General features: G+C 40.3%; 2 protein-coding genes across 3 annotated transcripts in view; both read left to right on the forward strand.

The window, feature by feature from the left end:
• Nucleotides 1–777: 777 nt before the first annotated feature.
• On the forward strand, nucleotides 778–6,260 carry LOC118359131 (calreticulin). 2 transcript variants are annotated; one of them, XM_052480429.1, is made up of 9 exons: nucleotides 778–898; nucleotides 2,404–2,505; nucleotides 2,669–2,872; nucleotides 3,062–3,156; nucleotides 3,394–3,603; nucleotides 3,705–3,818; nucleotides 3,996–4,139; nucleotides 4,276–4,368; nucleotides 4,502–6,260. In XM_052480429.1, exons 1-9 carry the CDS (start codon nucleotides 802–804, stop codon nucleotides 4,691–4,693), a joined length of 1,251 nt encoding a protein of 416 aa, XP_052336389.1. In that variant the 5' UTR covers nucleotides 778–801; the 3' UTR covers nucleotides 4,694–6,260. The 2 variants fall into 2 exon arrangements, with proteins under 2 accessions (XP_052336389.1, XP_035593301.1); XM_035737408.2 differs by lacking the exon at nucleotides 778–898 and adding an exon at nucleotides 1,796–2,083.
• A 201-nt stretch (nucleotides 6,261–6,461) lies between these two features.
• The window catches only part of LOC118359130 (epidermal growth factor receptor substrate 15-like), a 40,641-nt gene continuing 33,204 nt past the window's right edge, over nucleotides 6,462–13,898 (forward strand). The window contains 5 exon segments of the mRNA XM_052480430.1: nucleotides 6,462–6,652; nucleotides 9,092–9,133; nucleotides 9,643–9,732; nucleotides 9,843–9,890; nucleotides 10,043–10,138. Of these exon segments, the coding sequence (XP_052336390.1) occupies nucleotides 6,626–6,652; nucleotides 9,092–9,133; nucleotides 9,643–9,732; nucleotides 9,843–9,890; nucleotides 10,043–10,138 (303 nt within the window). The 5' untranslated portion in view covers nucleotides 6,462–6,625.

Below are 13,898 nucleotides of genomic sequence, written 5' to 3' on the forward strand. Positions count from 1 at the left end.
ACATGGGACCAACACTTTAAATGTTCTGTTTATATTTTTGTTCTGTATACATATCAGCAAGTCTTTATAAATGTTTGATTGTCTGTGCTTTGCTGTGTTATGACATCTGCCTGTTTTCCATCAATGTAAAAATGTATTATTAGCATATTCACTGCACAGCTTTTGTTTCATGAGGAACTGTGAGGCTGCGTTCTGAATATATTCTGTCTATGATATGGCTTCTAATGTTTTGCCCGTCTCCATACTTTTGTTGCTGTTTAATGACCCCTGTCCATATCATTGTGTGCAATAACAAAGGTATTATGGTCAGTGTCCTAGTGTCACTCAGACCAGGCAATCAGGAAAGTGGCTGCTGAAGAAAGGGAATGTGTGCTGTCCCAGAGGAATGGAATTGAAGTCATTTTAGACTAATAAAACATCCTCGATAAATGTGTCTATTTACTGTTCAATGTAAAAACCTGCATAATCAGTTGATTATTTCAGCTCAGTTGGTTACCTAATATATGGACCACTATTACGGAACAAAGATATATGCACATCATGGAACAATTTCAATGATTTTACTGAGTTGAAGTTCATATAAGTAAATCAGTCAATTGAAATACATTCATTAGGCCCTAATATATGGATTTCACATGAATGGGCAGGGGCGCAGCCATTGGTGGATATGTTTACCCACTTGGGATCCAGGCCCAACCAATCAGAATGAGTTTTTCCCCACAAAATTGCTTTATTAAAGACAGAAATAGTCTTCAGTTTCATCAGCTGTCTAGTCTCTGATCCTGCAGGTGAAGAAGTCAAATGTGGTGGGCCTGGTGTGGTTACATGTGGTCTGCGGTGGTGATGCTGGTTGGACGTACTGCCAAATTCTCTAAAATGATTTTGGAGGTGGCTTATGGTAAGAAAATATACATTCAATTCTCTGGCAACAGCTCTGGTGGACATTCCTGCAGGCAGCATGCATATTGTGCACTCCCTCAAAATGTGTAGACATCTCTGGCATTGTGTTGTGTAACAAAACTGCACGTTTAAGAGTGGTCTTTTATTGCACCCAGCTCAAGGTTCACCTGTGTAATGATTGTGCTGTTTAATCAGCTTCTTGATATGCCATACTTGTCTGTTGGCTGGATTAGCTTGATAAATGAGAAACACTCACTTTTCATTTCAACTTTATTTAACTAGGCAAGTCAATTAAGAACATTCTTTTTTTACAATGATTGCCTACCCTGGAAGGCGCTGGGCCAATTGTGCACCGCCCTATGGGACACCCATTCATGGTCAGTTGTGATATACAGCCCTAAATCGAACCAGGGTCTGTAGTGACACCTCTAGCACTGATATGCACTGCCTTTGACATTGTGCCAATTGGTACCCCATTTTCTGAGATCACTAACAGGAATATAAACAATTTGAGCGAAATAAGCTTTTTGTGTATGGAACATTTCTGGGATATTTTATTTCAGCTCATGAAACATGGAACCAACCCTTTACATGTTGCGTTTATATTTTTCTTCTTATGGAATGACATTAGGGGCACTTGATTTACTTAATCTGGTGCGCCGGGTAAGTGGACTCATTCTACTGCATTAGTGCAAACTCTGCTCGCCAATCGGGGCGTGTGCGAGCAATATCATGGGTGCGTAATCTTTCGACGACTGTGGGGCGTGAGTCAAAGAAACGCGTGGTCAGCTGGCATTGGCTGAAAACGATTTGTCCTATGCTTTTTTTGTCAATGAATTCGATTGGTTAGACGTTGTTACGCTTTCCCTCGAGCAACCTGCTATCCAATGAAAACCAGACATCTGTTCTGAACGGAGAGAAGCGATTCCGCTGCATATAGCGGCATTTCAAGCTTCTCAGTTCAGCTTTTTTAACAATATAACGTGTAACTAGCTATTTGTACTGCTACATGCAGTGTATATGTAATTTATTGTATTTATATATAGCTACTTGTATTTACAATTTTTAGAGTCTATTTAGCAAGCTGAAATGACAACCATGTTGATGCTTTTGCTGACCGTATTGGTCGCATCAATATTTGGCGAATCCTCCGTTTATTTCCGAGAAGAATTTGAGGATGGAGGTAAGTTATGCATAAATACTTAATATATACATTTTCTTTAATTGTTTTTGGACATTTTAAATGTGATTAGACAACATTTTATGTGTTGAATGAGTGTCGCAGACACAATTTCATAGCCTGCTCACTTTATGCAAAATCAACTTGACATGCTCAATGTCATTCACATTTAGATGACATGTTCTGATTTAGTGATTATTCGTCCAAAATACCGTCAATGGATTCCACGTACTCCCCCCTATAATTTTCCCAGAACAACTACTTAGCTGCTTAGCTCTTGTCAAGTGACACTGCACTCCTGATTTTGTATGACCCTTTTGCAGATGCATGGAAAAGCCGATGGGTGGAATCCAAACACAAGTCAGATTATGGGAAGTTTGTTCATACTGCTGGCAAATTCTATGGTGATGTAGAGAGAAACAAAGGTGAGATGAGATCAAATGTGCTTCTCTCTTAAATCCATTTTAGGATCCAGCAAAAAGATCTAGTGCATCTAGCTGTTTCTCAATGGGTCATTTGAGCCGAGTTGCTCTTGGGTTGATTTTTGAGCTTTTGTTTCGTATTTCTTATACATTTAAAACAATTCAGGTCTTCAAACCAGCCAGGATGCTCGCTTTTACTCTGCATCCTCCCGCTTTGAGTCCGTCAGCAACAAAGACCAGGCACTGGTAATCCAGTTCACTGTGAAACATGAGCAGAACATTGACTGTGGTGGAGGATACATCAAGCTGTTCCCAGCTGATCTCAACCAGGAGGAAATGCATGGAGATTCCACATACAACATCATGTTTGGTGAGTCTACAGTATGCTATTTGTAAGTGGAAACATTGGCGATTAGCCTACATATATGTAATGGTGGAATGGACCATTTGTCACATTCTATATTGCGAGTCCCCTACGTATTATCAGTTTCCTGTACTTTATACCACATGCTATTGGCTATGTGAATTTAAGTTCCTGTGGTTGTTTTGTCTGGCTTAGGTCCTGACATCTGTGGTCCAGGTACTAAGAAAGTTCATGTGATCTTCAACTACAAAGGCAAGAATCACTTAATCAACAAAGACATAAGATGCAAGGTGAGAGAAGCACTGTTGTAGTTATGCTCTATTTTCAATTCAATGCTAGCACTTGTATTCATCTATCAGCTTCACCATCTGTTATCTGACGTAACACTTCTGCTGTTCCACCTTTTTTCTCAGTAAAAAGTTAAGTGTCAGCCTTACATTTATTATTTTGTTGCAGTTTCTAAATGCGTTTAGTTTTGTGGCTAAAACTGCCACCTTTATTAACAGTTATGCTTGTGTTTTCTCTAGGATGATGAATATACCCACCTGTACACACTGATAGTCAATCCGGGTAACACCTACGAGGTGAAAATCGACAACAAGAAAGTTGAGTCTGGAAGCCTAGAGGAGGACTGGGACTTCCTTCCCCCCAAGAAGATAAAGGACCCTGATGCTGAGAAGCCAGATGACTGGGATGAGAAGGAGAACATTGATGATCCTGAAGACAAGAAACCGGATGTACGTTTTAGGAGAAAATAAAGAATGCATCAGAACATAATCTAGGTTTCTGTAGAAAATGCAGATATAAAGGACATTATTAAGCCACTGTTTTCTTTTAGGATTGGGATGTTGCTGAGAACATCCCTGACCCTGATGCCAAGAAGCCTGATGACTGGGATGATGAAATGGATGGTGAGTGGGAGCCTCCCATGGTCACGAACCCGGACTATAAGGTAAGCCTCCATGGTCATTTGAACTGATGGCCACAAGAATCAGGTGTGCTTGTACTACACTAGGCGAGATGTCCTCTTGCCATTTTGACTAAGCTGTTTCTCACTACTTGCTTAGGTACTTGGTGTAAATAAAAAATGCATAGTGAACTAACTACTTACTGACATTGTTTTTCCCAGGGGGAGTGGAAACCCAAACAGATTGACAATCCTGCCTACAAGGGGAAATGGGTGCACCCTGAAATTGACAACCCAGAATATACTGCTGACCCTGAAATCTACCACTATGCCAGCATGGGGGTGATTGGATTGGATTTGTGGCAGGTAAAGTGACTGACTCTGATCCTTGATTAATATGTGACGCTGTATGATTAACATTTACTAATCTTTTGAGAATGTAAAGTTGATACTACTTTCCGTTCTTTGAGTCTTAACCAATTACCTTTTCATTCTTTTTCAGGTTAAGTCAGGCACTATTTTTGACAATTTCCTCATCACCAATGACCCAAAACTTGCAGAAGAAGTGGGGAACGAGACATGGGGTGCAACAAAGGTTAGTCGATAGTGTCTTATTTACCTCCATTTCCTGTTATTAGATTGAGTTGTCACCTTTTAGAAAAACTGCACACACCATGATGTAGCATCTCCTACCCTGTCAATAACTGAGCTTTTTTCTGTCTACACAGGACCTTGAAAAGAAGATGAAGGACAGTCTGGAAGAGGAGGAGAGAAAGAAACGTGATGCAGAAGAGGTGAATATAAAGGAGGAAGATGAAGATGAAGATGAAGATAAAGAGGAGAGGGATGAGGAAGAAGATTACAATGAAGAGGAAGAAGAGGAGGGAGAAACAGACTCTAAACTCAAGGATGAGTTGTAAACAGGAACTTTTGAAAAGGAACCTTGTCTACTATGAGGCATTGGTGCAAGGCTGGAGATTGGGCTTTATTGGACATTCTGTTCGTCATTGAAGCTGCACATTTATGTTTTTGTGTGAAGCTATTGTTTTAATTACATGACAAGGGAATGGGTACAAACTGACTAAGGACAGCAATTATGTTGTCTGTTGCTATGGGAGTTCAGATTTGTCAAGGTTGGAGATGTTAAAGATTTTTTTATCTTTAGATTTGAGACAAGTGTTGTCTGGCAGTGGTGTTATGCCAGCAATTGTTTTTTAGAAGTGAACTTTCTCCTCTGTAAACAAAGCTCTACTGCTAACCTTAAATAGTTTTCTTACTTAAGGATAATGACCATCTACAATTTCCTGACTAATCTTTACAGAAAATAGTGTATTGTTGGTCTTAATCCGACACATTTTTGTGCCTGTACCCCAAAGAGGGGTGTGTGGCATTAAGATGACATCTCTCTTGTGTATTGGATATGGCGTGAAAGTCTAATGCTTTTCATTTTCTGCATATGATTTTCAACAGTGCTGAGCGATTACCAGAAATGTTGACTTTTTCGGTTTTCAAACAACTAAGGGACTGACTAATTCAATTATTTGAATTAAATTCGTTTATTTTTCTCAATGGGCACATTGAAGAAACTTCAAATATACATCTGATCCTGCCTGCACTGTGCGATGTTGTAGTTCCCAACATTCTACTACTTAGTTTTAAAATAAAAATATTTAAACTACAATGACCCATTGCGCATCTACCTGTCGGGTCTGTTTCTTTTACGCCTGCTACGGAAGAGGCAGAAAAATGCGAGCTCGTGAGGGGTTATAGAGAGCACCTGTTGCTCTGCGAGGTGTCTCTACTTGACAATACATGATCTAAGTGATCGTCATAAATATGTTTTTACTTTGAACTACATAAAAAAAAATGTTTAGATGGCATATGCAGCAGCTATGTAGACATGAGAGAAAGTTGGTTATGGTTAACTGATAAGCAGTAACGAACAGTCACTACCATCATACTTCTATTAATTGTTTCATTATGTTACAGCAGTCAACACAAATAATCAAAATAGAAAACCATGGTTACTGTTTAATAAACAAACCGATACCTGATCCGACGTCAAAGCACTAATCGTTCAGCACAGAGGTGTGCTTGATTTAGGGTAACTACTAATTTTGATCACGAATGGAACTGCTCAAGCACACTCAGGCTACCGTAAATCAAATTTTATGAAAAATAAATCAGATTGCATGTATAAAGACGTTCAGATATTCTAAAACACGAAGCAGGAGGGAGTGATGTCAGTCTCTTGATATGTTTATTTTGGGGGCAATGTCAATTTATGTTGTGATATTACCCGTTTGGTTTTTAATGCCAACGTTTCTGCACTGCTGTATGTACCCTCGAGACTTGTCCCAAGCTGATTGGATCTTGACCCTTTTGTAAAACATATTTTGTACTGGGGAGGATATGGATGGATCATTTAATTGTGCAAGAAAGAAATTCTGATACACATATTACTGTCCAATAAAACAAAGGAAGTGAGCGTGACTCAATTATTGTTGCTTTCTCACAGTCCTCATTGTTGTATACTGCTCCCCAATTGATTGTGTGTATTGCGTAATTTGAGGCGGGTAAATTGATATTGAAGAATAGATCATCTGGCGAATTTCATTTTTTTCCGGTGGATAGTTTTGCAGCGTTGCAGGCAGCCATTCTTTGACCGACAAGAATTCGTTAATCTCATCCACATCAGCGGGCGCACTGCTGCAGTGCCATCTGACGTAGCTGGGTGAACAACCCATTCCAGTAAAATAACTCCAGCTCCGGGTTTTAAGCCACCTCGAATCTATCGCAACCATACAGTGATCGCACCGCAGAATGAAGTAGTTAGTGGGAATAGAAACACTATGGCTGACAGTCTCTCTCTGACTCAGGTAACTAAACGGTGATTAGTGTGTAGTTGCCTTGTTGTGTCAATTTATTTGAGGACTGTTGGTGGATTTGGACATATTAAAACGGGTGTGCCCCGCGGTCTCTTTAATTCTTTGGAAGTTCTCCCCAAGCTAGCGAGCTCTGCCTGGGAAAAGTTTTGCCTCTCTTGGGGACTGCTAAGTAAGGGCGTAGTTAGCTAGCTAGGCGCACAGTAGCTACTTGTGAAGTGTCAATTTTGGAATGGTTGGATAAGTAGTTAGCTATACATTTTGTGTACAGTAAAGTAGTTTTCTTTTGAGTATATTAACTCCATTGCTTTACTTTGCATCTTAAAGTAATGGGAACGTTACTGTCCATAAGAGAGGAGAAAAAAAGTGCATTTGCTGTTTCGGATGTGTCTTGTTCGACTGTCAAAATTGCTTTGCAATAGCAACGTTAGCCAGCGTAGCTAATTATACCAGTTTGCCCTCACAGTAGAATGCTGTGTGAATCAGTCTAGTTTAACAAAGCTAGCTAAGTTAGTCTGTTAGCAACATAACGTTAGTTGGCTAGCTAGCTGCAACCCACTTTAACTACTCGCTGGATTAGTTAACGTTATTGTATTAGGTAGGGGATATAACGTCTGCGTTATGTAGCTAACTAGCTATCCAGTTGTAATAGTTTGCATTGCCAGTGAAAAATGTTAAATTAACTTTGTTAGCTTGCTTTCATCACAGCTAGCTACTGAGAAGAGGAACTAGCCGTCTGATATGCCTCAGCATATAGGATGGATTGTATGGTTTATACATTTTGAGTGTGGAAATTATTTGCCAGTGCTGTATTGCAATTGACTAAACTAGTAAATTTGGCTAACATTCTGACTACGGTCAAGGACTGTCATCTGATGATATTGTTATTCTCAGCTAGCTACATATTTGGACTGAATCATGCTTGCTTTAGCTATACATGTTACTAACTAACGTTAGCTATCTAATTATGCAATGATTAATGTCTTTGTCTTATAGATTTGACAATTTCTCACTTTTTGCAGTGGAATGTTCTTTACCTAGGCTAAGCTATAGCTGTCCAAAATATATAAGACTAAACTACACTACATGTGGAGTTTAATCAGGTAGCCAAAAGATTGGGGCTTTTAGCTACAGTGTGTCATTTCTTGGCAGCTTGTTTATTTTAACGCCTGCTATGTTTGGTTACTTGACAGCAGGGCTGTGCATTGGAAGATAAAGGATTGGATAATAAAGTACTTTAGACACACCAGCATAGTATCTTTTGCAGTTTTGTGAAGGGAATGATTGGGAGTGTACACTGCTGTGCAATTAGTCACACAAAGACTCTTTAGGCTACCAACAGTTCCAGGCACAATTGTTTGCAAAATAAAATGGGGAGGGCGGGGGGGAAATATAGTGAATAATGATCAGATTATGAATTGACTATTAAAGTAACAGTCAATTGAAACTGCTTTTCAATTAGCTAACTCATATGTTTTATAAAGTATTACTTAATCAGCATATGCCATTGTAAATTTGCACTTGGTTCAAATTTTCCTTTAGCATTTTGTAAAAATACAAAGGAGAAGGTCACATCCAATATTTAGCTTATTCACAGAGAAAGCTCTTACTGATAGAACACTCCTATTGTGGATGCACCATCAGGAGCCACAGAAAGTGAATGTCAGGAAGTCCAGCTCATGTTTCTTTTTCCAGAAACCAGCATAATATACCCCCCACCCATCCCTTTATTACATTATTTGAGACATTTGTACTTGAACAGAAAATATGCTATAGTGCCTGTCTTTCATATTATCATAGGCACATAACTGTCTCCTCCTGATCTGTTTGTATACGTAGACTAGGCTTAGGCTATTTGTTTTATTCATTGTGTAAAATATGTGTTAGTGTAGGCTACTTCGTTTAGCCTGTTGGTTGGACAAAGCTTTCTACCTTTCAAACAACTTGGTTTCCAGAGGCACGAACACACAGTACTGAAATACACATTGCCAGTCTGGATGTTTTGGCCTAAATGGCATTCAAACACTGTCTTGGTATTTCATGAAAGAGTAACTGGAAAAAATGCACTGATTAATAACTAAGATGAACATGATGCTCAGAGTAAATATATTGATTTCCTTGAAAGTTAATAGGCCTATTCCCATCTTTAATGTATTAGCCCTGATTTTTGGCAGCTGCCATAACAATGGACTACAGCCTTGGCCAGAAGTCAAACAACTTTTAGCAAGTTGGTCTACTGTGTGTTTGAGACAGGGGTCTGGTTATTTAACTAGCTGATGCTTGCACAGACTGAGATGTAGGCTTAGGCCTAGCTTTATTTCATATTTTCTATTCATGAGTCTTATCCTATGCTTTCTACCTTTTCCAGTTTGGTTGATGTTGGCAGTTTCTTTTATGATCAGAAAATGTATGTAGTGTTTTGTCTCTCCACAGCTCTCAAGTGGAAATCCTGTCTATGAAAAATACTATAAACAGGTAAGGTGTTATTTCAAAAGGTATTTTTATGATTTGTTATCGAGAAAAGCCTATGGGTAGATTCCAGGATTGTCTTAATGCAGGTAGTACCTAGGTTTATAAGCTGAGTAAAAGAGAAGATATCCTTTCGATGGTCTGTCAGGGCTGTTCAGATTAGGGCTCCAGATAGAATTGGAAATGCTGTGCTGCATTAGCTAGCAACTGCAGAGCTGCACTGAACATGTCTCCAGGCTTTTCTCCACTCTGTGATCTACTCTGTGGAAGAGGAAGCTTCTTTATGAATTTATTATAACTCTTTGCTAATCCTATCAGTGCAGGCTCAAAGAGGGCTATGTAAAATGGTTAGACACTGCAATGAGAAAATGTTATGGATTATGGCCTCCCATGATCTCAAAATATTAGCCTATACTCAAGCTTTCTGGTTTGTTCAATGGAAGGGCTGGAGATCTGGTGCTTTTACTGGCTAGTTCTTCTTTCTAGTGTTGATTTTGTTTTGCCCGGTGGTGTAGGTTGACCCGTCTGGTAGTGGACAGGTGGCAGCTGCTGATGCAGCCTTGTTCCTGAAGAGATCAGGCCTAGCAGACCTTGTCCTGGGCAAGGTAAGATAAGAGGAGACAGCTCATGGCCAGACACCAAGCCATGGAACTTAACCAGTATGCTAGTTTGTGGGAATCTCTGTGTGACTGATGTCTTTAAAATGTTTTCTTAGGTCTGGGACTTGGCAGATTCAGAACGCAAGGGGTGCCTTAACAAACAGGTAGGCCAACTTTCAGGTAGTAGTTTTCCAATGTCTTGTTAGAAGTATTAAAATATTCCTTGACTGTAGTAAGGTTCGGGTTATGGTTAGACACATTTCAGTTGACTAGGTATCCCACTTTCCCTTTCCCTTCTTGTCTCTGCTCCCATCAGCAATTCTTCATTGCTCTCCGGTTGGTGGCCTGTGCCCAAAATGGACTGGAGGTGGCACTCAAGAGTCTAAATTTGGCAGTTTCTCTTCCAAAGTTTGTGAGTACAATCATCGCTGATGCAAAGATGAAAACCTGTCAACTTTAGCATGCTGACCACTTTGTACTGCATTTTCTTTATATCTGAAAGGTATTGCCGGTAACAAAACCTGTACTTTAATTCCACCAACTGAAATAGTCATGATTGCGGTATTATGTTTCAAACTCTTGCCAATGCCTCGGTATGAAACATTGCCTTTCATCTTACCAGCTTTTGCACTCATTAAATCTTGAACATTATATTATTGTCCGACATCAAACTTGTCTTCGTTAATCACAAATGCTTTTAATGCATTTATTCTCTCAATTTAAGTGTGTGTGTGTGTGTATACAGTAGCAGTCAAAAGTTTGGACACCTACTCATTCAAGGGTTTGTCTTTATTTTTACTTTTTTCTACATTGGAGTAACCAAAAAAGTGTTAAACAAATCAAAATATATTTTAAAATAGCCACCCTTTTCTGTGATGACAGCTTTTCACACTCTTGACATTCTCTCAACCAGCTTCATGAGGTAGTCACCTGGAATGCACTTTAATTAATTTTTATTTTATTTTTTATTTCACCATTATTTCACCAGGTAGCCTCGTTGAGAACAAGTTCTCATTTGCAACTGCGACCTGGCCAAGATAAAGCAAAGCAGTTCGACACATACAACAACAGAGTTACACATGGAATAAACAAACATGCAATCAATAATACAGTAGAAAAATCTATATACAGCATGTGCAAATGAGGTAAGGCAATAAATTGGCCATGGTCGTGAAGTAATTACAATATAGCAATTAAACACTGGAATGGTAGAATGTGCAGATGATGAATGTTCAAGTAGAGCTACTGGGGTGCAAAGGAGCAAAATAAAGAAATACAGCATGGGGATGAGGTAGATTGGATAGCTTATCTGTAAATAGCCTATGTACAGCTGCAGTGATCTGTGAGCTCCTCTGATAGCTGGTGGTTATAGCTAGTGAGGGAGTTAAGAGTCTCCAGCTTTGGTGATTTTTGCAGTTCGTTCCAGTTATTAGCAGCAGAGAACTGGAAGGAGAGGCGGCCAAAGGAAGATTTGGCTTTGGGGGTGACCAGTGAAATATACCTGCTGGAGCGTGTGCTACGGGTAGGTGCTGCTATGGTGACCAGTGAGCTGACATAAGGCGGGGCTTTACCTAGCAGAGACTTGTAGATGACCTGGAGCCAGTCGGTTTGGCGACGAGTATGAAGTGAGGGCCAGCCAACGAGAGCGTACAGGTTGCAGTGGTGGGTAGTGTATGGGGCTTTGGTGACAAAACGGATGGCACTGTGATAGAATGCATCCAATTGACTGAGTATGGTGTTGGAGGCTATTTTGTAAATGACATCGCCAAAGTCGAGGATTGGTAGGATGGTCAGTTTTACAAGGGTATGTTTGGCAGCATGAGTGAAGGATGCTTTGCTGTGAAATAGGAAGCCGATTCTAGATTTAATTTTGGATTGGAGATGCTTAATGTGAGTCTGGAAGGAGAGTTTACAGTCTAACCAGACACCTAGGTATTTGTAGTTTTCCACATATTCAAGTCAGAACCGTCCAGAGTAGTGATGCTGGACGGGTGAGCAGGTGCGGGCAGCAATCGGTTGAAGAGCCTGCATTTAGTTTTACTTGCATTTAAGAGCAGTTGGAAGCCATGGAAGGAGTGTTGTATGGCATTGAAGCTTGCCTTAGTTAACAAAGAAGGACCAGAGGTATACAGAATGGTGTCGTCTGCATAGAGGTGGATCAAATAATCACCCGCAGCAAGAGCGACATCATTGAGAAAAGAGTCGTCCTGAGAATTGAACCCTGTGGTACCCCCATAGACTGCCAGAGGTCAGGACAACAGGCCCTCCGATTTGACACACTGAACTCTGTCTGAGAAGTAATTGGTGAACCAGGCGAGGCAATCATTTGAGAAATCAACGCTGTTGAGTCTGCCAATAAGAATGTTGTAATTGGCAGTCGAAGGCCTTAGCTAGGTCGAGGAATACGGCTGCATAGTATTGTCTCTTATTGATGGTGGTTATGATATCGTTTCGGACCTTGAGCGTCGCTGAGGTGCACCCATGACCACCTCTGAAACAAGATTGCATAGCAGAGAAGGTACATTGTGATTCAAAATGGTCGGTAATCTGTTAACTTGGCTTTTGAAGATCTTAGAAAGGCAGGGTAGAATAGCTATAGGTCTGTAGCAGTTTGGTTCTAGAGTGTCTCCCCCTTTGAAGAGGGGATGACCGCGGCAGCTTTCCAATCTATGGGAGTCTCAGACGATACGAGAGGTTGAACAGGCTAGTAATAGGGATTGCAAAAATTTCGGCAGATAATTTGAGATAGAAAGGGTCCAGATTTTCTAGCCCGGCTGATTTGTAGGGGTCCAGATTTTGCAGCTCTTTCATAACATCAGCTATCTGGATTTGGGTGAAGGAGAAGTGGGGGAGGTTTGGGCGAGTTGCTCTGGGGAGTGCAGGGCTGTTGACCGGGGTAGGGGTAGCCAGGTGGAAAGCATGGCCAGCCGTAGATAAATGCTTATTGAAATTCTCAATTATAATGGGTTTATTGGTGGTGACAGGTGTGCATTGTTAATTTGTGGGATTTCTTTGAGCCAACCAGTTGTTGTGACAAAGTAGGGTTGGTAAACAGAAGATAGCCCTATTTGGTAAAAGACCAAGTCCATATTATTACATTTACATTTAAGTCATTTAGCAGACGCTCTTATCCAGAGCGACTTACAAATTATTATGGCAGTAACAGCTTAAACGAAGAGAAACGACAGTCCGTTACTTTATGACATGGTCGGTCAATCTGGAAAATTTCAAGGACTTTCAAAGTTTCTTCAAGTGCATGAGGACCGCCACAGGAAAGGAAGACCCAGAGTAACATTTCATTAGTTACCAGACCCATTGAAATTGCAGCTCAAATAAATGCTTATTTTTTCAAGTAACAGACACATCTCAACATCAGCTGTTCAGAGGAGACTTCGTGAATCAGGCCTTCATGGTCAAATTGCTTCAAAGAATCCACTGCTAAAGGATACCAATAAGAAGAAGAGATTTGCTTGGACCAAGAAACACGAGCAATGGACATTAGACTGGTGGACATCTGTCCTTTGGTCCGATGAGTCAAAATGAGAGATTTTTGGTTCCAACCGCCATGTCTTTGTGAGACGCAGTCGGTGAACGGAGGATATCCGCATTTGTGGTTCCCACCATGAAGCATGGAGGAGGAAGTGTGATGGTGCTTTGCTGGTGACACAAGGGCTATTTGACCAAGAAGGAGAGTGACAGTGCTGCATCAGATGACCTGTCCTCCACAATCACCCGATCTCAACCCAATTCAGATGGTTTGGATTGAGTCGGATCACAGAGGGACGGAAAAGCTGCCAACAAGTGTTCCGCATATGTGGGAACTCCTTCAAGACTGTTTGAAAAGCATTCCAGATAAAGCTGGTTGAGAGAATGCCAAGAGTGTGCAAAGCTGTCATCGAGGCAAAGGGTGGCTACTTTGAAGAATCTCAAATATAACATTTTCATTTGTTAGACTTTTATTTTTTTGGTTACTGCATGATTCCGTATGTGATATTTCATAGTTGTGATGTCTTCCCTATTATTCTACAATGTAAAAAATAGTAAAAATAAAGAAAAACCCTTGAATGAGTAGGTGTGTCCAAATTTTTGACTGGTACTGTATACTGAACAAAAATATAACCGCAACATGTAAAGTGTTGGTCCTATGTTTCATGACCTGAAATAAAAGATCC

The sequence above is a fragment of the Oncorhynchus keta genome, chromosome 26 (genome assembly GCF_023373465.1).
Source record: "Oncorhynchus keta strain PuntledgeMale-10-30-2019 chromosome 26, Oket_V2, whole genome shotgun sequence".
Lineage (NCBI taxonomy): Eukaryota > Metazoa > Chordata > Actinopteri > Salmoniformes > Salmonidae > Oncorhynchus > Oncorhynchus keta.

What these genes read in the sequence shown, in the direction of transcription:
- LOC118359131 (XM_052480429.1), top strand. Translation starts at nt 802, where the DNA reads ATGTGGTGGGCCTGGTGTGGTTACATGTGGTCTGCGGTGGTGATGCTG. An exon ending in TGATGTAGAGAGAAACAAAG is followed by an intron (nt 2,506 to 2,668) that starts GTGAGATGAGAT and finishes AAAACAATTCAG; the next exon opens with GTCTTCAAACCAGCCAGGAT. An exon ending in AGACATGGGGTGCAACAAAG is followed by an intron (nt 4,369 to 4,501) that starts GTTAGTCGATAG and finishes CTGTCTACACAG; the next exon opens with GACCTTGAAAAGAAGATGAA.